General features: G+C 41.7%; 1 protein-coding gene across 1 annotated transcript in view; it reads left to right on the forward strand.

Annotated features, from left to right (window-relative positions):
• Nucleotides 1-2,592: 2,592 nt before the first annotated feature.
• CUBN (cubilin) overlaps nt 2,593-22,998 on the forward strand; it is a 260,214-nt gene continuing 239,808 nt past the window's right edge. The window contains exons 1-10 of the mRNA XM_006052367.4: nt 2,593-3,090; nt 3,490-3,619; nt 4,538-4,633; nt 5,179-5,217; nt 8,272-8,373; nt 9,003-9,106; nt 18,530-18,656; nt 19,608-19,770; nt 21,579-21,710; nt 22,562-22,657. Of these exons, the coding sequence (XP_006052429.4) occupies nt 2,978-3,090; nt 3,490-3,619; nt 4,538-4,633; nt 5,179-5,217; nt 8,272-8,373; nt 9,003-9,106; nt 18,530-18,656; nt 19,608-19,770; nt 21,579-21,710; nt 22,562-22,657 (1,102 nt within the window). The 5' untranslated portion in view covers nt 2,593-2,977. The remainder of the gene's footprint in view (nt 3,091-3,489; nt 3,620-4,537; nt 4,634-5,178; nt 5,218-8,271; nt 8,374-9,002; nt 9,107-18,529; nt 18,657-19,607; nt 19,771-21,578; nt 21,711-22,561; nt 22,658-22,998) is intronic.

A 22,998-nucleotide genomic window follows, 5' to 3' on the forward strand; every position in this document is an offset into this window, starting at 1 on the left:
CCTGTCATTTCATAGACTGGCTAATACAAAAAGGGCATGTGAAGGATCTTTGTGGAATGAATTCTGATTTAGGGAGGAAATGGGAGCTTTGCCAGTCATGAAAGACAGGATTTCAGGTTTATACAGCATTTACTCTGGGAAAGGGAGACAGGAGATTATTCACCTTCTAAGTCTAAAGGTCATGGATTCTACAGCTATTTTATTTTTATTGAAGAAATTCCAAATAAGGCCAAAAGAATGAATGATAATGCTGTGGAAACAGCGATTGATTTTTATATTGTTTCCACTGAGTCATCATGTGCAGACTGTCTGACTTATCTATTGATCTCAGCTAGAGTTGAGCAGGTGAACCGGATATAAAATTCCCTAACACATCATCCAAAGTCAGTCAGACCTTGAAAGAATATTTCTTTTCTTTCTAGCATGAGAGACAATTAAGAATTGGGTGACTAGACTCAGAGTAGAGAAATTATCTTGACTTTGTTTTAGTATGCACATTAGTAAAACAGGAAAATCCTGTTTAAAAAAATGAAGTTCTTTTTGAAATATGCTGGAGACATCTTTTATTGCTCTAAGAGATAGGCTGAATGCAGTGACCGTTAAGAAAATAGAATCATGAAAATAGTTACATTATGTTCAAAGTTCAGAGTTAGAATGGTCCTTTATGTTGAAATATTCTAACACATCCTATTTTATCCTGTTATTAAAGTTGACAACTATTTCATAGTCAAGATTTCCCCCCACCCCTACACCAAATTGTTAAGCTTTTAAGCAAACTTCGAACTAATTTAACTTAAAAAAAAATGTATCCAACTTGCAATACCATTGTTGTATGACACCCATTTCTTAAATAACAAAAGAACAAAGAACTAACTCATCATTTGACCTCCAGTATCACCTAAAGAAAGTAGCAACTTGCAGCTATTTTTGCTTTTTTTGTTCTTTTGATTGAATAGAACAGGTATAAGACATGTTTCATCTCTCCATAATATCAAGCTGCAGAGCTTATTTAAAGGAGTAATTTTTAAGCTCAGTGGCATTCCATACATTCCATACATTCACACTGTTGTGCAACCATCACCACTATCTGTCTCCAGAACTTTTTTTCATCTTTCCAAAGTGAAACTCTGTATCTGTTAAATAATATCTCACCATTCTCCCTACCCTCAGCCCTAGAAACCACCACTCTACTTTCTGTTTCTATGAATCTTACCACTTTCGGTTCTTCATATGAGTGGAATACTTTGGCTACCTCATGCGAAGAGTTGACTCATTGGAAAAGACCCTGATGCTGGGAGGGATTGGGGGCAGGAGGAGAAGGGGACGACAGAGGATGAGATGGCTGGATGGCATCACCGACTCGATGGACGTGAGTTTGGGTGAATTCCGGGAGTTGGTGATAGATAGGGAGGCCTGGTGTGCTGCCCTTCATGGGGTTGCAAAGAGTCAGACATGACTGAGCGACTGAACTGAACTGAACTGGCTTATTTCACTTAGCATAATGTCTTCAAGATTCATCCACATTGTAGCATGTCAGAGTTTCCTTCCTTTTAAGGACGAATAATATTCCATTATATATATGTAACACATTCTGTTTTCCATTCAGATCTGTCAGTGAACATTTGGATGGACATTTGGCTTGCTTCCATGTTTTGGCTGTTGTAAATAATGAGCTATTAACACAGTTGTACCAATACCTCTTTGAGTCCCTGTTTTCAATTATTATAGCCAGAAGTAGAATTGCTAGATCATCATTCTAGGGCTTCCCAGGTGGTGTTAGTGATAAACCTGCCTACCAATGTTGAGACTCAGGTTCAATCCCTGGGTTGGGAAGATCCCTTGGAGGAGGGCATGGCAACCCACTCCAGTATTCTTGCCTGGAGAGGAGCCTGGCAGGCTACAGTTCATAGTGTTGTGAAGAAGTGACTTAGTACACATGCATGGTCATTCTATGTTTAATTTTTTGAGGAACTGTCATACTGTTTTATAGTGACTATATCATTTTACATTCTCACCAGCAGTATACCAGGGTCCTAATTTTTTCACATTCTTGCCCAATATTTGTTATTTTTTGCTTTTGTGTGACAGTAGCCATCCTGTGAGTGTGAAATGTTATCTCACTATGGTTTTGATTTGTATTCCCCTAGTGATAAATGACACTGAGCCATCTTTTCATGTGCTGTCTGGCCATTTGTGTATCTTTTCAGAAGCAATGTTGATCTTCTTTGCCCACTGTTTAATAGGGTTACTTACTTTGTGCTGTTAAGTTGTGGGATTCTCTGTATTCTGCATATTAACCTCTTAATCGTATATATGATTTGCAAAGTTTTCACATTTTTAAGTTGCCTTTTCATGATCGATAGTGTCTTTTAATATATAAAAGTTTTTCACTTTGAAATAGTCCCACATACCAATTTTTTTTCTCTTTTGTTGTTTCTACTTTTGGTGTCATATCCAAGAAATCATTGTGGAATCCAAAATCATGAAGATTTTCCCCTATGTTTTTTCCTAAGAATGTCATGGTTTTAGCTCTTATATTTAGGTAGGTATTTGATTCATTTTGTATTATTTTTTTCTATATAATGTAAAGTCTGGGTCCAACTTCATTCTTTTACATGTGGATATCCAATAGTTCCCAAAAGCATTTGTTGAAAGCCAGTCACTTCTTAAGCAAGGAGAGTTTTAGTGGATGTTTCCAAAGCCATTTGCTACTGTTTCAAAGGTCAGATAGGTAATGATTAAGTTGTGCATCACTTAGAGGTAGATTTTGACCTCTCACAAGTTGAAGAGTATTGAAGATCTAAGATCATTTACATCCCTCAGGAAGAAAAAAATAACGTAGGCTTCCAGGGCAAAGAAGAAAGGACTAGAAAGTGTGGGACAATCCACAGGTCAGAGTACAGTTCTCCGGACTCCCACGCTTGGCTGGGAGAGCAGCCTCCCTGCTTCCTGACAACCCAGGAGGCTGGTGAGGAACATGTCCTCACTTTTTCTTGGGAGTTTGGTTATTTTATTGACGTTTGCTGCATCATACAGTGAAGATGGAGGACTTGCGCTGCAGAGACAAAAAAGAAATATTGACCTCCAACAGTAAGTACACACGTGGATCATTTCTGCTGATGGACTTGGGTGGTTCCTCATCAGTTTTCACAAATAACCAGATAAGCAAAGGTATAATTTTTCTAAAGAAAAAAGATGATTTTAAAAACAAATCAGGAAAAACAGATGAGTTGATGTATGGAAGTACCTTTTTATACACAAACTCTTCATTTATCCCTTGGCAAATTAGGCAAGGATGCAGTTACTAGGAGGCATATCCAGGAAATTTGCAAAGAAAGAAATGACAAGTGAGCAGGGAGAATTCAGCTGAGATGACCACAAAGCAAAAGTATATGCAGTCCATAGCTACTGAGTGAGAAACTTTGTTCTCTAGACTTAAAAAACTGCATGTGATAATTACTGATGCATTCTCTGGCTTGGATTATGTAGGCCTCGAATGACAGCAGAGAGGGGAAACTTGGTGTTTCTTACTGGATCAGCTCAAAACATTGAATTTAGAACTGGATCCCTGGGGAGAATTAAATTAAATGATGAGGATGTCGGCGAGTGTTTCCATCAGGTAATACACTGGAAACATACTGAAGTAGTTTTGTTTATTCATACTGAAAAGGCCTATGTTGATCTGCACTTTCTTGAGCACAGGGAACATGATTGAGGTGAAACAATTCCATGTAGGAAACAGTGCCCTGGGGTTAATGATGGGTACGGGACATAGCGCTAGCAGGAGGTGGCTCACTGTGTGGACTTATGTACTCCAGCCCAGAGAAGGTGCAGAGGGTGATACTGGGGCTGCTTCACAAGGGGACCAAGGATGGAGGGCGACCACAGAAAGATGTAGATGCGATCAGTTTATATTTGCCACGGAACAGAATTGGCCAGTTATCCTCTCCTGCTTACTGACTGTTTTCAGTGCTCATTGTTTGTTACGTCATACAGGTCTATCAGTCATCACGTTAGGAGCTAGCATTTAGAGCTCATTATGAACTCTGCGCTGTGCTCAGCACTTTATGTGTATTATCTCATCTAACCCTCATGGCTGCCTATGAGGTGGGCTTTATCGCTACCCCATCTGTAAGGGAGATAGAGGAACCGTCCCTACAGCACCTCAGCAATGTATCCAAGGACATACATTAAATGGCTGAGCCAAGATTTAAAACCCAAACAGTCTCCTTCTAAGTCAGGCCTCTAAACTGTTTTTATGGGGAAAAAAATGCAAACAGAAAATTCCTTGATACCTTATTACTGAAAGGGTAAATGGAATTATGCCATGGCTATTTTAGTCTGATGTTTATTATAAATGGTATTGTTCTGTTTTTGTTTTTTTTTTTTTTAATAATAATGGCAAGGTCTTAGGGCTTGAAATAGAATACTACCCAAATTTCAACATTTTATTCTTATATACGTAATTTTTTCACTAGCATTCTCTTCCTCCTTCTCTTCTCCCTTCGTTTTCTTCTCCTTTTTTAAAAAAAATCAGATCCAGAAAAACAAAGATGATATTACAAACTTAAAAAGAAGTACAGTCGGTCTGCCTCAAAATATTTCTAATCAAATCCATCAGCTTGATTCCAAGGTAAGTCTGACATCCACATCCTTGGGACAAATGGGTTCTCCTTAATTCAACTTTGTAAGTAATCATTTTGCAGAAGATATACCAATTTTGTATCCTCCTTAAAAATGTAGTGTTTTAATTATGGACTTTTTGGTTAAATGACCCAGCCCTAATGGAGAAGGTAGAGGTGTGATGGGCAGAGGTTGGAAATCCTGTGACAAGAGCTTGCAGCATAAGTTGGCTCTGCTCACGTTCTGAAAGCCACCTCCTTATTGATGAGGTGGATGGGTCACCATCGCTCAGGAAAATTCCCAGGGTCACCATGCACAGACAGTCAATGAATCAACTTATCATTGTGTTGTACTTCTGTTTTAAAAATATCCATGCAATGGAAGAGAGAAGGAAGGAAGGAAAGCCTGGAGGGGAGAGAAAAGAGGAGGGGAAAGGCAATTAGACAAGGAGCAAACAGATGAAGTGAAGGCACTAGGGAAACAGGTAACAGAGTAACATGGCACACAACGTGCCTTTGCAGCGGCTAATGGATGTTTTCTCTTCCCAACTGCTAGATTGCGGATCTTGAGAGAAAACTCCAAAGCTTACAGCAGGTGAGTCCTACAACTACTAGACAGCCAGCGTCTTTCACTGAAAATACACTAGAATCACTGATGGAGCTGGTATTCTTTTTTTTTTTTTTTTTTAATTTAATTTATTTATTTTGGCTGTGCTGGGTCTTTGTTGCTGCATGGGCTTTTCTCTAGTTGCGGGGAGCTGGAGGCTACTCTCTAGTTGTGGTGTGCAGACTTCTCGCTTTGATGGCTTCTCTTGTTGCAGAGCTAGGGCTCTAGGGTGTGAGGGCTTCAGAAGTCATGGCACATGGGCTTAGCTGCATGTGCCATGGCATGTGGCATGTGGGAATCTTCCTAGACCAGGGATCGAATCTGTGTGTCCTGCATTGGCGGGCAGATCCTTTACCACTGAGCCACCAGGGAAGTCCAAATAGAGCTGGTATCCTTAAGGTGAATGGATGATCAATATCAAGGGCTTTGCTCTTCACATAATTTAATTCTTATCACAATCAAAAACAGTTTTTTATGGGCATGTAGTCCATGGAGTCACTAAGAGTTGGACACAACTGAGCGACTTCACTTTAACTTTTCACTTTCATGCAATGGAGAGGGAAATGGCAACCCAGTCCGGTGTTCTTGCCTTGAGAATCCCAGGGAGGGGGGAGCCTGGTGGGTTACCGTCTATGGGGTCGCACAGAGTCGGACACGGCTGAACTGACTTAGCAGCAGCAGCAGCAGTTGATTTGCAATGTTATGTTGGTTTCTGCCATACAGCAAAGTGAATCAGTTGTATATGTGTATATATACTCTTTTTTAGATTCTTTTCCCATTTAGGCCATTACAGAGTATTGAGTAGAATTCTCTGTGCTATATAGTAGGTCTTTATTAGCTATCTATTTTATATATATTAATAACAGTGTGTATATGTCAATCCCAATACCCATCTTTCCCTCCTGGTAACCATAAGATTGTTTTCTTCATCTGTGAGTCTATTTCTGATTTGTAAGTAAGGTCATTTAATTCTCATCACACATCATGCTTCCCAGGACACATGAGGAAAGTGAGTCTCAGAGAGACGAAGCTCACTGAGCACGTGAAGTCCTCTGACTCTCAGTTCGGCTGTCCATGTGCTCTTCCTCTTTGCTATCACTTTTTTAACCATGTAATGTCAGGCTTAAGTGTGCTGGAGCTGGTCAGCTAGTGACCACCCAACTTGCTTATTCTGGTATCCAGGACTCAGTTTTCAAAGGGCTCACGTTTTCTCTAACATTGAACTTAGAGTCTAGGCTGTATCTCAGAATATTCCAGATCTTCTTAAAAGTATATCTGCTGGTGATTAAATTTGAACAATTTCTTAGAATAAACCATCCATAACTTTGCTGCATGCTTGTAATTTTAGACTTCTCATCCCTTTTGTAGGGAGCTGATATTTTTAAGACTTTCAAGGGAGCCATAACCTTCCACACAGAGAAATGCATAGAAAGTCCCCATGTTTTAAATTTTGAATAAAAGTAAGAGGATCCCAGGTTCAGAGTCCCTGCTCTCATATTCTTGGTCTGTTCTTGATTATTCTTCAAATGTCCTCTACTCTGTTGTTTTAATTTTGGTGGACAAGTTTGCACATTCCTTTTCCTGGCTTTGATAAGAAATTGCCCTTTCTGCCTTTATCTTCTTAGAGAGTAGTTGAATAAATGAAAATGAGCAAGACAAACAGTAGTTCTCAGTCTCCTAGAGTGTTTTTTTATTCCTGCCAAAGGTCAAGAACTGGAGGCCATAGTCCAGTTAGCTGGGACTGGCCTCCCTCTGCCCATCCCCCCAGGAAGAGTGTTCAGTGACTCTGGAGTAGAAACGCCTCCATGCCTTTGGATGCCTCAAGTCCCATAGTTTCTACTGTCTTTCTCCTGACTGCTCACTGACTATTTACTGCTGGGTCCCCATGGGCTTCTGAGCTTTTAATCCCCAGCCAATGTTGTCTTACATGCCAGAAAAACCTCCAGTGAGTTTGTGGTTAATTTTCTTAACAGTGTCCTATGATGAACAGGACTAATTGTGGTACTGGCACAGAGAGAGACAGAAAAATGGAAGAAAACAGAGTCCAGAAGGAGACCCCCAAATGTATGGGCACCTGACTTATCACAAAGGTGGAGAGAGAATGGGCTTTGCTCCACATGGTGCTGAGTCAGCTTGCCATTCTTTGCTCTGTTTCATCTGCAAACAGAGGGAACAGACTTGATTCTCTCTCCAAGAAAATCAAATACTTCACCAAATATTTTTCAAAAATGTAAAGAATAATTTGCTCCATTTTAATTTTTAAAACCGAGAATTAGACTAACATTAGGTGAAATTAATGGGATAGCTGTCCTTGCATAATCACTTGTCCTCTCTAAAGATGTTTTCTCTGCCCCAAAGGCATTTCAAAGCTTACAAGGTGGGAACTAGTAGCTAACCCAGGGTAGGATTCCCCAGGTTCCATAGACAAAGGCAGGTCTCTGTGTATGACTCTGGTCTGAAAGCAGTCATGTGAGCATGAGGCTGGAGGGTGTATTTAAGCCTCAGGCCACATTTCCCACAAAGGGTCTTGGAGTGAAAAGAGTTCAGTTATCTTAACCCAGGGGAGAAGTGTGGGGGCAGCAAAGATGATCATATTTCAAATGCTTATCTGGAGGTATCAAAGAGAAGAACAACAGCAAAGGAACCGGAATTTCCGTTTTATTTTCTTAGTACAATAGGAATTTCCGTGTGGCTCCCACACCCACATCTTGACTCTTGCCACCATCATACGTTTGTCAGGTGAACAGTGTTTTTTCAGAGAGCAGAGTGAGAACTCTTGCCCCTCACTTTTGCCTCACCCATCCGTGGTTAAATGCATGTTAGTAGTGAAGGAATATGGATAGGGCTTGATAATAGTCAACACTTTTTGGTTTCTCAGAAGAGAGTTGACAGGAAGAAGCATTTACATAATGGATTTAAAGTCTGGAGGAAGACCCCTCCCTCCCCCGCACCGGCCAGGAGTAAAATGTGGTTTGGTGTACACACCTGCTCTAAAACATGGAAAGTATGACTGTCTCGCTGACCATCCTGTCTTTGTTTCAGACACTGGACAGGAAAGTTTGCAGCAGCAATCCCTGCCAGCATGGCGGAACCTGCCTCAACCTCCCCGATTCCTTTTTTTGTATGTGTCCATCACAGTGGAAGGTGAGTCACCTAGTCCTTGGTTAAAAATAATGATGAGTCAGCATCAGTGGTTTGCTTGGAATCCTCCAGACCTATTTAATTCTCCATCCAAAGTTTCTAGGATTCTGTGGTCTCCTGAGTCAGAATGAATGACACCAGGTATACCAAGATGCGAATAGCGGCCAGCATGATTCTGTCACCATTGAATCCTGAGCTATCTTAAGTGGGGATTTGCTGGACTAGATGCTACATGCTGTTCTGGCCAGCATGAATTGAAATTGCTCAGCATAACTAAATGAATCTTAATGTAGCCTGTGCATTTTCCTGCCCTTTTCTATTAATAATGAAAACATTCCTGACATGCGCATCCAGAAGAAATTGAGTGACTATTTCTAGGCAGAGCTCCACAGTAAGATGAAGAGTAGTCCACATAAGGATTCTTCTCCTGTGACTGGTATGATCTATGAAGAGCTCTTTGGCTCTGTTAGGCCACACCTGAGTTGTAGAGGAAGGGTGGCTGGAGATGAGTTTTAATTTTATCATATTTAGCCTTACTGTCTGTTTGTAAATCCTTGAACATGCTGTGTGACTGTTGGCCCAGATGCCTTTGCAACCTGTGGCACCTGACTTCGTGCTTTATCTAAACGCAGGGTCCTCTGTGCTCTGTTGATGTTAATGAATGTGAGATTTACTCAGGGACACCCCTGGGCTGCCAGAATGGAGCCACATGTATAAACACAGCAGGGAGTTACAGGTAACTTTTTTCTTTCCTTTCCTTTTTTTTTTTTAACCAATAAACATTTATTTTTCATACTCACAGGTCTGCATATCAGCTATGGGGGCTCCACCTCAGTTTGGTTTGGCCTGTGGGTCTCTTTCTTACACCAGGGCTAGAGGTACCCCAGGCTGCTGGAGGAATGTCCTTCTTAAGTCCAAGGTCAAAAGCCCCCAGAGAGTTGAACAGAAATGTGTAAAATCTCCTAGAGCTATGCCTCCAAACTCGATGTCCCTTTTGCCTGCTTGTTGTTGTTTAAATTAGGGTGTGTTTTTGAAGGACTAAGACACCCCCTGGTTAAGAGTATCCAAGGTTAAGTGCCTGTATTACCAGCAAAACTAGCTGTTTTCTAGGGAAGTCACACGGTATTTATCTAACATACACAGAGCTGTTTCCTTAGGTGGAGAAAACCTCGTGTGACCTCAACTCTCACCCCATGAAGAAACCTGTTCTCTGAGGATCAGGAAGGAGGCCCCCATGGCTAGTGTAGAGTGAGGATGGCCCGGGGCAAGATAAGGCAGAGGGGTTAGTAGGAGTCAAAGCTTCGAAGGGATGGCCATGGGCGAGCCTCATGTAGAAGAGGGACAGCCTGCCCCCTCTCCCCTCCCCCACCACCCCCACATTCAGTAGCTGAGAGAGCTGATAGATACAGTCAGGACTTCTCCATTCAAGTACTGTGCACAATGTCCACCATAACCAGAGCGGGGTGAACCGAGGTTTTCTTCACGTGGATAATCCTCATTGTCTTTCTTCAATTAGTCATCAGGCCCCTCACCACAATCGTCTCCCTGCTCCCATCCGCCATCTTTTCTTCTGATTGACCGTCACAGGGCTCATCCGCCGCATTCTCCTGCTCAAATCAAGCATCGCCCTCCGCAGGAAAACTGCCCTTGTCTTACAAAGCTGACCTGGGCATCACAGTGCCTCCATGTTCCCATCAAACTCTAGGAATATTGGTCTGTAAAGTGACACTGACTGATGTATTGTCTTGTTAAGCAATCAAGTCCAAAAACGTATGGCAGATCAATAACAAACTTCAGTTTCTGTAGTTCCTTAAAATCACTTAAAAAAAAAAACTCTAGACATTGTCTTTCCGCATATTTTGGTGGGTCTCCTATATTCTGTGATTATTAAGAGATAAAGAAATGGGTTCTGTTGTGACAGAATCTCTGTGTTTTATCTCACTGGACTCAAGAGCAGCTATTCACTCTCTTCCAGTATCCTTGCTGTCCTATTCTTCAGTTCCCTTGTAACAACCCATTCTGTCCTTCCCAGCAAAAAAGAGTGCAGGAATTTTGTTTTTGACCTTGTCATTTATTAGCACACTACATTCTTAAAAAGCAACCACAATCTTTCTCTTTTATTGTTGTTCCTTTAATTCTTTTACTATGATCTTAAAAGTTTTTCCTCATTGCAAGTTACAAATTTAACTTATCCCGGCTTTTGGTGGATATGTCTTTCAGTTTCAATATCCTGCACATTGTACATCTCTGATGTCAATGAAGTATTACGTTATTAAAGAGCTTTTTGCTCTCCAAATTGTATTTCTCCTTTAAAAGAATCCCCTGATCCCTGTTTTGATAAATACTCAAGCTTGGATCCAGAATGCAAGTCTAATCTTTCAGTACCTGATTTCTATTTATGAGCATTTATTAATGAAAAGTGCTGCTTGGAGATAACACTGGCAAATGATTCCTAGCATGGATCGTTCCCACGTTCCTGACATCAAGGAATGTCCTGGAGATTAGTTCTCACTCTCTCTCCCTTTATCATCCCTGTCTTCTGGAGTCTTGCAAGCTAGCAAAATAACAAACGTGCATCAGGGAGGAAAGATCCATAGATCAAGACAAAATTGTTTTTCCTTCCAGGACAAATTTGCCTTTTTACCACTGAAAAATGGCAATGAAAAGAAAGGTTAAAATTTTTGTTGTTGTTGTTTGTTTTCTTGACATGGTATGTGGCATCTTAGTACCCCAACCAGGGATCAAACCCATCCTCCCTGCAGTGGAAGCTTGGAGTTTTAACTGCTGGACTGCCAGGGAAGTCATGAAAAGAAAATTTTTAACACAATTATTTCCTGCATGTCAGAGGTTAATTTTTCCAGATAGAAATGAGAAGGAAGGAGGGAGGAAGGGAGGGAGAGAGAGAGAGAAGTGCACACGAGCAAGCGAGTGAGCAAGAGAGAAAGAACAATTTTACTTGTTGAGAGTTGCCTAAATGGCAGATTAAACTTGGTAGAGGAGTACTGAATTATTCTCTTTTGCACCATCCTATCAGAGAAAACCAAGGACTGATTGTGCTGACTCTGGAAATGATTTGGGTTTCTAGTTTCTGCCCGCCACAGGTTCCCTGGAGGGCATTAGGGAGCACAGTGTTTAATCTGGTTTCTTCTTGCGGTGGGGATAGTGTGTGAAGCCTCAAGAATTCCAGCTGATTATCTCTGACCTGAATACTCTCATTCAGGCATATGGTGAAGACTTTTTGAAGGAATAAAAGAAAATAGAAATGTGTATATAAGCGTGAGACTGAAAGGTTGTTTTGTGGAATCTATGTGGAATGAAACAGAGCCCTTTGATACTTTCTCGAGTTCTGTTCATTATGGGAGGTTAAGTCTTTGTTAATCAGTAGCTTCCTTGAGATTAGAAACTCCTTCAGGAAACTTCTGGGAACAGTTGCTGAAGACAGACTTGAGCCCTTGTTGAATAATCTGCAGTGGGCAGTTTTCTCTGGATTTTGCAGCCTCCTTCAGTCCCTAACTCTTGGAATCCATTACTTGTGGGAGACAAAGGAATCTTTATTTAAAGGGATTAGTAACTTTTTTTGGTAAAGACCTTCAAAAGATAGTGAAGTGAAGTGAAATCACTCAGTCATGTCCGACTCTTTGCGACCCCATGGACTGTAGCCCACCAGGCTCCTCCGTCCATGGGATTCTCCAGAAAAGAATACTGGAGTGGGTTGCCATTTCCTTCTCCAGGGGATCTTCCCAACCCAGGGATCGAACCCAGGTCTCCTGCATTGCAGGCAGACACTTTAACCTCTGAGCCACCAGGGAAGTTCGAAAGATAAAGCACTATGCAAATACTAGTTCACTGAAAGCCATTCCACAGAAAAATTTCTGATAAAAATTCTCTTATTTTTTTAAACTTTTGATTTTATTTTGGAGTATAGCTAATTAACAATGTTGTGATAATTTCAGGTGGACAGCAAAGGGACTCAGACATTTACATGTACTCAGCCATGTACATGTATCCATTCTCCCCCTAAACTAAAAATTGATTTTTGGAATCATGAGAATACAGCAAGGACAACCACTGTCTGTTTCCTCCAATTCCTGGGGCTCCCAATCTTTTTCCAAGTGCTCAGGCAGCTAACCGATAATATTTTGCCACTGCTCAATATGTTTTTAACCTCTTTATTCTGAAGAATTGATTCTTACTGTTTCCTGCTGACTGTGGGTTTAAAACAGCCCATGGGATCCACATTTGCCTGCATGGATGGTGCATGTTATATACTTCCAGCTCAGATCTAGAAGGCTTTATAGAAAAAAAGAAGTTAAATTTGTTGTTTGTTTTTTCTCCAGGAACTCAATGGTGATTATCATATTTTATTTTACTTATTTTCATTTTTATCACTAGTGGGTTTTAAAATAGACAGAGCTTAAACGATGAGAATCATCTGGTTTTAGCTCAGATGGGATGGAGTTAGATATTAAGCATATGACCTCTTTTAGTTAGTCAGTTATATTAATATTGAACCATGGACTGTAACACAAGTTAAACTATGACCATGCAAGTATGTGTGACCTCGTCTCAATGGCCAAATGTACTTGCAGTGTTTTTCAAGACAGAACCACCCCCCCCACCTTTTTTTCTACTGGAACCAAATCAACAATAGAAAGTCATTACAAAAGTTACTTCTTCTGTTCAGTTCAGTTCAGTCGCTCAGTCGTGTCCGACTCTTTGTGACCCCATGAATCGCAGCACTCCAGGCCTCCCTGTCCATCACCAACTCCCAGAGTTCACTCAAACTCACATCCATCGAGTCAGTGATGCCATCCAGCCATCTCATCCTCTGTCGTCCCCTTCTCCTCCTGCCCCCAATCCCTCTGAGCATCAGAGTCTTTACCAATGAGTCAACTCTTCGCATGAGGTGGCCAAAGTACTGGAGTTTCAGCTTTAGCATCATTCCTTCCAAAGAAAACCCAGGGCTAATCTCCTTCAGAATGGACTGGTTGGATCTCCTTGCAGTCCAAGGGACTCTCAAGAGTCTTCTCCAACACCACAGTTCAAAAGCATCAATTCTTTGGCACTCAGCCTTCTTCACAGTCCAACTCCCACATCCATACATGACCACAGGAAAAACCATAGCCTTGACTAGATGAACCTTTGTTGGCAAAGTAGTGTCTCTGCTTTTGAATATGCTATCTAGGTTGGTCATAACTTTCCTTCCAAGGAATAAGCATCTTTTAATTTCATGGCTGTAGTCACCATATGCAGTGATTTTGAAGCCCAAAAAAATAAAGTCTAACACTGCTTCCACTGTTTCCCCATCTATTTCCCATGAAGTGATGGGGCCGGATGCCATGATCTTCGTTTTCTGAATGTTGAGCTTTAAGCCAACTTTTTCACTCTCCTCTTTCACTTTCATCAAGAGGCTTTTGAGTTCCTCTTCACTTTCTGCCATAAAGGTGGTGTCATCTGCATATCTGAGGTTATTGATATTTCTCCCGGCAATCTTGATTCCAGCTTGTGTTTCTTCCAGTCCAGGGTTTCTCATGATGTACTCTGCATATAAGTTAAATAAGCAGGGTGACAATATACTGCCTTGACGTACTCCTTTTCCTATTTGGAACCAGTCTGTTGTTCCATGTCCAGTTCTAACTGTTGCTTCCTGACCTGCATACAAATTTCTCAAGAAGCAGATCAGGTGGTCTGGTATTCCCATCTCTTGAAGAATTTTCCACAGTTTATTGTGATCCACACAGTCAAAGGCTTTGGCATAGTCAATAAAGCAGAAATAGGTGTTTTTCTGGAACTCTCTTGCTTTTTCCATGATCCAGCGGATGTTGGCAATTTGATCTCTGGTTCCTCTGCCTTTTCTAAAACCAGCTTGAACATCAGGGAGTTCATGGTTCACATATTGCTGAAGCCTGGCTTGGAGAATTTTGAGCATTACTTTACTAGCATGTGAGATGAGTGCAATTGTGCGGTAGTTTGAGCATTCTTTGGCATTGCCTTTCTTTGGGATTGGAATGAAAACTGACCTTTTCCAGTCCTGTGGCCACTGCTGAGTTTTCCAAATTTGCTGGCATATTGAGTGTAGCACTTTCATAGCATCATCTTTCAGGATTTGAAATAGCTCAACTGGAATTCCATCACCTCCACTAGCTTTGTTCATAGGGATGCTTTCTAAGACCCACTTGACTTCACAAGAGGGCATAAAATTCACTACTCTGTTTCTTTAAGGGCGTATCTAGACACCTTGAGAATTTATTAATACATTTTGCATGTGAACACTGTTGTGTTAAAGGATATATAAAAAGGGAAAGTATTCAACTAACTCTCCCTTTCAGAAGGTGGGAATGTGATGTGGAAAAACAGTAGTACAGAAGTAACACTGTCTTAGGTGTAAATTTATCTTCTGCCAATTGCTAATCCCGTGCCTTGGGCAATTTGAACCATGCCAATAAAATGGGATTAAAAATGCTTGTCTTTAAGTATCATAGTGAGGAAATTGCTAGTGTACCTGGCTTTCTTCTTCCTTTCAGCTTTCCACTTCTCACTTTGCTGTTGTTGAGTCACTAAATTGTGTCCGACTCAATAAGTTGTGTCTGACTCTTTGCAACCCCATGGACTACAGCACACCAGGCTTTCCTGTCCTTAACTGTCTCCTGAAGTTCGCTCAGATTCATGTCCATTGAGTCGGGGATGCTATCTAACCATCTCATCGTCTGTTACTTCGTCACCCTTTCTCCTCTTGCCTCAATCTTTCCCAGCATCAGGGTCTTTTCCAATGAGTTGGCTCTTCACCAAAGTATTGGAGCGTCTCACCTTATCTAAACTTAAATGAGAGAAGTATACTTGTAGCTGTTTAGGGAAACCTGTAGGATTGAAATTTACTCCTCTCCGAATGACAATAGCAAGGGAGAAGGAAAAGAGAGATAAAGAGGGAGGATTTAACTGCAGGTCCTTGAACCCAAATCTCTGCTCAAATCTCTAGTCCTTTTCCAATAATAAAGCATTTAGTGATAAGATAAACACAATTTCCTAAGCACTTCCTGCAGGAAAATGCCTTTAGACCCCAAGGTGAAAATAGAGCTCATAGCTTGACACTATTAATTTACAAGAAATGGAGACAGAGGGAGTTATTATTACATTGTCTCAGGTGAAGAGTTAACAAGTAGCATCAAGATTTAAACCAAGGCTATCCTGTCCTGTGGGGTCTTGAATACTCAGACTTCTCATGCATCAGAGACTCAGAAAGCTAGCAGGAGTTGGTTTAAAGATTAAAAAAATTTATTTTTGGTGAGTGCAGATGCTGGTAAAATAAACTTTTAGCAAGGAAGCCACCAGGATCAAATCCTCACATATGGGAAGAAATGGTCTAAGTCCTATCACCTCCAAGAGTCTAATTAAATTCTCAGAATGCTCTGCATAAGGATGGGAGAGTGAATGAGAAAAGGGAAGAGAATATGAGAGGGGAAGTATGGAAAATGAGAAGAAGATAAATAGCTATGGGTAAGGAATGAGTAATTGAATTCCTTTTTAAGTTTAATCATGTATTGCTATTAATCTCTGACCTTGTCTTAATGAGAAAGGCAACCTTGGAATGTTCAGAAATGTAATTTATTAATGGAACAGCTTTTACTCAATTATGTATTGATGTTGTGAGTTGCAGGGCTTCCCAGGTGGTGCTAATGATAAAGAACCTGCCTGCCAATGCAGGAGACATAAGAGACATGGGCTTGATCCCTGGGTTGGGAAGATCTTCTGGAGGAGAGCATGGCAACTCACTTCAGTACTTTTGCCTCAAGAATCCCATGCATAGAGGAGCCTTGGCAGGCTACAGTCCATAGGGTCACAAAGAGTGGGACATAGCTGAAGCAACTTAGCAAGCACACATGTTGTGAATTGCATGGGATATACTTAGAACAAAAAAGTATTTATCTGAAATCCAAATTTTAAGCTAGGCATCCTATATCTTTATTTGCTGGGTCTGGCAACCCTACTTGGTTAGCCTGAATGGTATTCACCACACTCTTAACTCTCCATTTCCAGCCACATTCACTGATCTCTTTTTTCCTTAAAACCTACTCAAAGATGCCACCCAACAGTTGTTTGTGGGGCCTCCATGGCTACACCAAGTTCTGTGCCCAGAGTGAGGCCCCTGGTGCTTCTCCAATAGCCAAACTCTCCTTTCCCTTGCTGCTAGTCACATGTTTGTTTTTACCCATGGATATCAGCTGAGCTTTTTGTGCCTCAACGTGTATTTTTTAAAAAATAATTAATTAATGGCTGTGCTGGGCCTTCCTTGCTGTGCTTTCTCTAGTTGCACCGAATGGGGACTACTCTGTAGCTGCAGTGCGAGGTCTTCTCATTACGGTGGCTTCTCTTGTTGCAGAGCGCAGTCTCTAGGCACTCGGGCTTCAGTAGTTGTGGTGCACAGGCTTAGTTGCTCCGAGGCATGTGGGGTCTTCCCAGACCATGGATCCAACCCCGTGTCCCCTGCATTGGCAGGCAGATTCTTAACAGCTGGGGAGAAATCCTCAACACATATCACTAAAAGAGGTTCTTTACCTGGTAGAGTGACCCCTTTTCCAGAACACTCAGAAACTAGTTCACAGTCCATAGCCACACAGGTCCTCGTTCCTTGACTCTGACCCTTGGCCCCAGTGGCTAACGCAGTTCAAGTTAGGCAAACGGTGCCAACCAGACCTGACTCTCACCCCATCAGCTGTGCTCAGATGTGTAAATGAGCTCTGTGACTTCTCTGCCTCTTCCCTTTTCCCCAGCTGCTGTCTCACACCATCCATATTCCTTCTGAAACTGCAGGGTAGATATAAAACTAACTTAGCAACTTTAAGATTGCAATGGTTTAAACCAACTTTTGTTCAGTCACTAAGTCATGTATGACTCTTTGTGATGCCATGAACTGCAACATGCCAGGGTTCCCTGTCTTTCACTATCTCTTGGAGTTTGCTCAAAATCATGTCCATTGAGTCAGTGACACCATCCAACCATCTCATTCTCTGTCACCCCTCTTCTCCTCCTGCCGTCAATCTTTCCTAGCATCAAGGTCTTTTCCAAAAGAGTCAACTCTTTGCATCAGGTGGTCAAAGTAGTGGAGCTTCATCTTCAGCATCAGTCCTTCCAATGGATATTCAGGGTTGATCTCCTTTAGGATTGACTGTCCCTTACTGTCCAAGGGACTCATGAGAGTCTTCTCCAGCACCACAGTTCAAAAGCATCAATTCTTCAGTGCTCAGCTTTCTTTTTGGTCCAACTCTTACATCTGTACATGATTACTGAAAAAACCATAGCTTTGATTATATGGACATTTGTTGGCAAAGTGATATCTCTGCTTTTTAACATACTGTCTAGATTTGTCATAGCTTTTCCTCCAAGGAGCAAGCCTTGCTTGTTTGATTATTACTGAACTGAAATCTTAGGACAAAACAGCTAGGCTAGCTTGAAAGTGAAAGTGAAGTCACTCAGTCGTGTCAGACTCTTTGCGACCCCATGGACAGTAACCTACCAGGCTCCGCAGTCCATGGGATTTTCGAGGCAAGAATACTGGAGTAGGCTGCCATTTCCTTCTCCAGGGGATCTATCTTAGGTGTTATGTAATAAATACATCTTGTGAGTGGCTATGTAAGAACTGTTACTATGTTAACTTATCTCTTATGGAGAGAAGAAATGTGGCCTTTGCAATATGATTATCATCATCAAAGAGTCTGAGATGTGGATATACCACTGCGCATGGGGTTATACAAACCTAGAGGATATTCGAGAATTTACCCATTTGGTCAAGGCCACCTGTGCTCACTGGAGGAGCCAGCTGGGTGGCCGATGAATGGACACGATGATCCCTACCATCCTGAATGAACTCTATCCCCCTTAGTTCATAGCTGTCTGACCTTTGATAGTGCTGTTTGACCTGATAGCAAAAGAATTTATAGAGGTAGTTGTGCCCTCTCATCTCGTATCTGAGATGACAGCACATTTACTCAATCTGCCACTTCAAGAGGAGCAGAGTGACTTTCTTCTAAGACTCCAGCCAGTAAATCTGGTTTTCTGGTTTATGATTCTATGTGCATATCACTGACCTGCAATCAGAATTATTGTTAATGTTTTAACTGATGCTAAGAAACAGGTCCTGAGTTGTGCTTTGTGTGACCAACAGTTGTCTCTGCTCACCTGAGACCCACGGCCCCCAGTGTGCATCCAAATATGATGACTGTGCGGGGGGTTCCAAGGCGCGCTGCGTGCACGGCATCTGCGAGGATCTGGTCCGAGTGAAGGCTGGAGAGGTGGGTCCCTTGCAGAGCGGGCCCCCTCAGGGATGGCGGGGGAGGCTGTATTAGTTCCTCATTCTCTGTAGCTGTGTGTGTACACACAGGACCCTGTGGGGCTGCAGAGGGGAGTCACGTCCTGCCCTTCAGCTGGGCTCAGATGAGGAAGGTGATGAGGGTTGTCCATAAGAAAGCAGAAAATGGATCCAGAGGCTGATTTCATTAAATTACTCATGTTTTTATTATTTGCCCATGACTCTCGCTGTGAGACATGATCTTCTCTTGGCCTTGTGAGTTTTAACAATGACTAGATGTGGAAACACAAAAGTCCTGCCCTTGTTTGTGACATTCAGTTTTAAGGAGCCTGCATTTGTCCTGGCCCCAGAGCCCTCAAAGGGGACTCAAAGGTCCACTTCTCTAAGTATCCCTTGTGCTGACCTTAATTCCTGGCCTAGAGGTCATCCAGCCCTGGCCCAGTTGGCCCTCCTTGAGACCTTCAGGTATTTATTTTTACTTGTGGTTGTTGTTGTTGTTTTTTCCCTGCCTATGTGATGGAAAATGGTTCCCTTCCAGCCATGGTGGAAGGGTAGCGTGTGTGACCTTCAAAAAGGAAAAAACAGAATTGATTTTCCAAGGTCTGTGACTACATGGATGTTTTTCCCTCTAAAAGCAGCTGAGCTGATTGACTTTAATTATATTGACTTACAGCTCTTGATTGTTGTTGCTTTTTTCCAGGCATCTTTGGGGGCAAATTATAGGTTTCCCTTACTCTGAAATAAAGCCATTTCTCTTTTTGCATGGTCTGGTCTAAATGCTTAATCATGTGGGAAGAAAAGAGAAGCCACTCGGTTGGTCTCATGGAAATGCACATTAGAAGAGGAATCAGTTGCAGGCTCAGTGAGATTTTTCAAAGGCTTTTCTTGCTCATCCTCCTGACTGCCTGCTTTCACACCTATGTCGCTCCTCCAGCCCGAGTACAGCTGCATCTGTGATGCTGGGTGGAAGGCCCCGTCGAACAGCACGGCCTGTACGCTGGATGTAGATGAGTGCAACCTCTGGCCTGCACCTTGCTCAGAACTTGTGCGGTGTTTCAACACCCCGGGATCCTTCTATTGTGGGGCCTGCCCCACAGGTATGTGGGTGTGTCCCCTCCTGGGCTCAGGTGCCAGGCTCCCCATGCCAGTCAAGCAAGATGGCAGGACCAATTTCCTTTCACTGCCGAGGAATAAGAAAGCTGTTTTCAGGATGCCTTCCAATCCAGTTTCATGTCCCATTTCACTAGATCCCACTTCAGACCATCTAACTACTGTAGTAGTTTAATGAAAGAAATGGGTGGTTTGTCCCAAAGAGTGGTAAAGTTAAATGGCACAGCCAGGATTAGCTGTAGAGTTTGGGAGGTCAGTCATTTTATTGCTGTGGCCATGATCTTGATTAAATTTGAGATCAAAAGACACGTGCTCTGGTCCCACCTTTCATACAAGCCAGCTGTTTGTAAACTTGGGCAAATTGTTTGATCTCTGAGTGTGTTCACTAGTGAGGGTAAGGGAGCTGGAGAAGGCGAGGTTCGGAAAAAGAACGAGACTGGCACTTTACAGGAACAGATCACCTTTAATGAGGCGAGAAGGGGCAGCAGTCAGATTAGTGAGCTGCTGCACTAACCCAAGAAAACAGTAAGTATATATAGGCATATATGTGGAAATCTACTGTCTTAAGGGGGCCTATTCTTCTCCAAGGTTGTTCAGAGTATTTCTCTTAAATGGCTGGGGCAAGGAATTCTGGAGATTGGCCAGAGGCTGGGACCAGTTGGGAGCTGGGTGTAATCAACCTTAATGTCCATTTTTTTTTTCTTTGGGTGAGAGAGTTCTTTGTTTTGCATAGAATGGTGGGGAGGACCCAGAGGGGAATTTTAACTCCAGGCTATTTTGAGCCCAGTAACTTTCCTTCAACTAGAGTCTAGTCAGAGAAGGCAATCGCACCCCACTCCAGTACTCTTGCGTGGAAAATCCCATGGACGGAGGACCCTGGTAGGCTGCAGTCCATGAGGTCGCTAAGAGTCGACACGACTGAGCGACTTCACTTTCACTTTTCACTTTCATGCATTGGAGAAGGAAATGGCAACCCACTCCAGTATTCTTGCCTGGAGAATCCCAGGGACAGGGGAGCCTGATGGGCTGCCGTCTATGGGGTCACATAGAGTCGGACACGACTGAAGCGACTTAGCAGCAGCAGCAGCAGAGTCTAGTAGTCCTCACCTGGGTGCGTCATCGGAAAACCCTGTGTCTCTCTCCTCTTCTACCTTTTCCTTCATTTATACAGACACACAGACCAATATGCAGGTTTTAAGAAAAATTGTTTCCCCAAACTGTGATCATAGTTCTGCATACATTTCTAAAATTTGATATTTCCATTAAAATATATATGGGAAAATCCTTCAGTGTGTGCACATATTACTAAAAATAGCTTTTAGCATCCATTGGTATAGATGAGTCATAGTATATTCAGTATATGTCACTGTGGACCATTAAGAGGTTTTTTTTTTTCCCCATTAAACAATGCTGTGGTAGACTTACCTGCATCTTTATAAATGATAAACTGACAGTTTATCTGCTGTCAGATAAAACCTGATGATAATTTTATCATTGTAGAATGAGTTTTCAGAAGTGGAATTGTTAGTCAAAAGTTATGTATTTTAAAATCTTTAATGAACACGGCTAGATCTGTTTCCAAATTAGGTTTAATTAATCTAACTTCTGACTCTTAATAGCATATATGACTACCCGATGTGCCCACCTCTTTGCCAGAATTTGATTATAAGTATTTAAATCAGCTTTTGCCAGTCTGAAAGGTAGAACATATACCATTTTAACCTATGTTTCTTTACATAGTTAAGCAGGTTTTTACGTGTTTTTAACTAACTTTTCAAACCTTCTGTTTTTCTAGGCTGGCAAGGAAATGGATACATTTGCGAAGATATCAATGAATGCGAGATTAACAATGGCGGCTGTTCTGTGGCTCCTCTTGTGGAGTGTATAAATACACGTGGATCTTACTACTGTCATTCATGTCCACCAGGTGCTACACCAAATTTCCTGATACCGTTACACACACAACGTGCATTTAAAATAGGATCTTGTGTTCCATTGTAAATATGACTTATATCTAAGGAAGCAAGCTGAATAGTGCAAAAAGTTTGACTTCTGGATCCAGGATACATTAGTATGTGTTATAAAAAAGAAAGAAAAGTTACTTTGTATATCAATGGAGAACAATAAGCCTTTACCAACTGTGGGATGGCCTCTTGAAATAATGAAGAACTTGACAGGTTTTGTCTGTGGATCACAGATGTATTGTTCCCACAGTTTATTAATATAATGGATTCATGAGATGTTTTCCATATAAAGTTTACTAAATACCAGACCTAATGAAAGGCATATCATACACATGCATTTCCTTTCTCTTCCAGAAAGAAGTCATGACTCCTATTTTCTAATCTAAATTGAGTTACTATCTAAGAAGTTCAGGTAGTTCTAAGGGGCAAACTGAAACCCTGTATATTTTATTAACATGAAACAGCAGTACTTTGGACTTTTAAAATAATTCAGCTCAAAGCTTTGAAGTCACTGTGGTTGAAAAATGTCACTTCCTTAGAGTCAGCACTTTCTAAGTCTCTCCATTGTTTTCATTAATTTTTATTTTGTCATTAGAAATAACCCTGAACATTGTTTCCAAAATTAGGTGCCTAATTCTTGTCCATTTTCTTAACTGTGTAATTTTATTTATGACATATTTTATTTACATTTTCTATTTTGATTATGGAAGATCTCTGGTTGGTCTGGGTCTTGATATTTGATTCTCAGATCGGGATTCTTCTTCTTGCATGTTGCTGACATTGTTTTTCACTTGCCTGCTCTTGCTGTGCTCAGGGTATCTGGGCGATGGGAGAGTCTGCACGCTCATAGACCGCTGCTCGGTCAATAACGGAGGCTGCCACCCACAGGCGTCATGCTCCTCGGCTCTAGGTAATGACTCATCTCTCCCTCTGGTTTGGGGTATTTTAGGATGACCTTCTAAAGCAAATCAACCTTTTAAAATCAAACTCCTCCATTTCCAAAATTCTTACTTTGGTCTTCAAACCAAATATCAATCCATGTTATAAAACTATACAATTGGATTTTTTATGATCTGCTCTAGTTTTTGCAAGTTTTTCCCAAGATAATTAAGCCAGCAGATAGATGCATGACTGTATTCCAGCAGCAAGGTGAAGAGGATAAAGGAAGAACATGTCAGTTGTCTCTAAGGACTACCCTTTCTGGGCCTTTGGCCTGACTGAGTGAGGTGGCTAAGTGTGGCTGCAAGGAAG

Source organism: Bubalus bubalis, chromosome 14, assembly GCF_019923935.1.
Source record: "Bubalus bubalis isolate 160015118507 breed Murrah chromosome 14, NDDB_SH_1, whole genome shotgun sequence".
Lineage (NCBI taxonomy): Eukaryota > Metazoa > Chordata > Mammalia > Artiodactyla > Bovidae > Bubalus > Bubalus bubalis.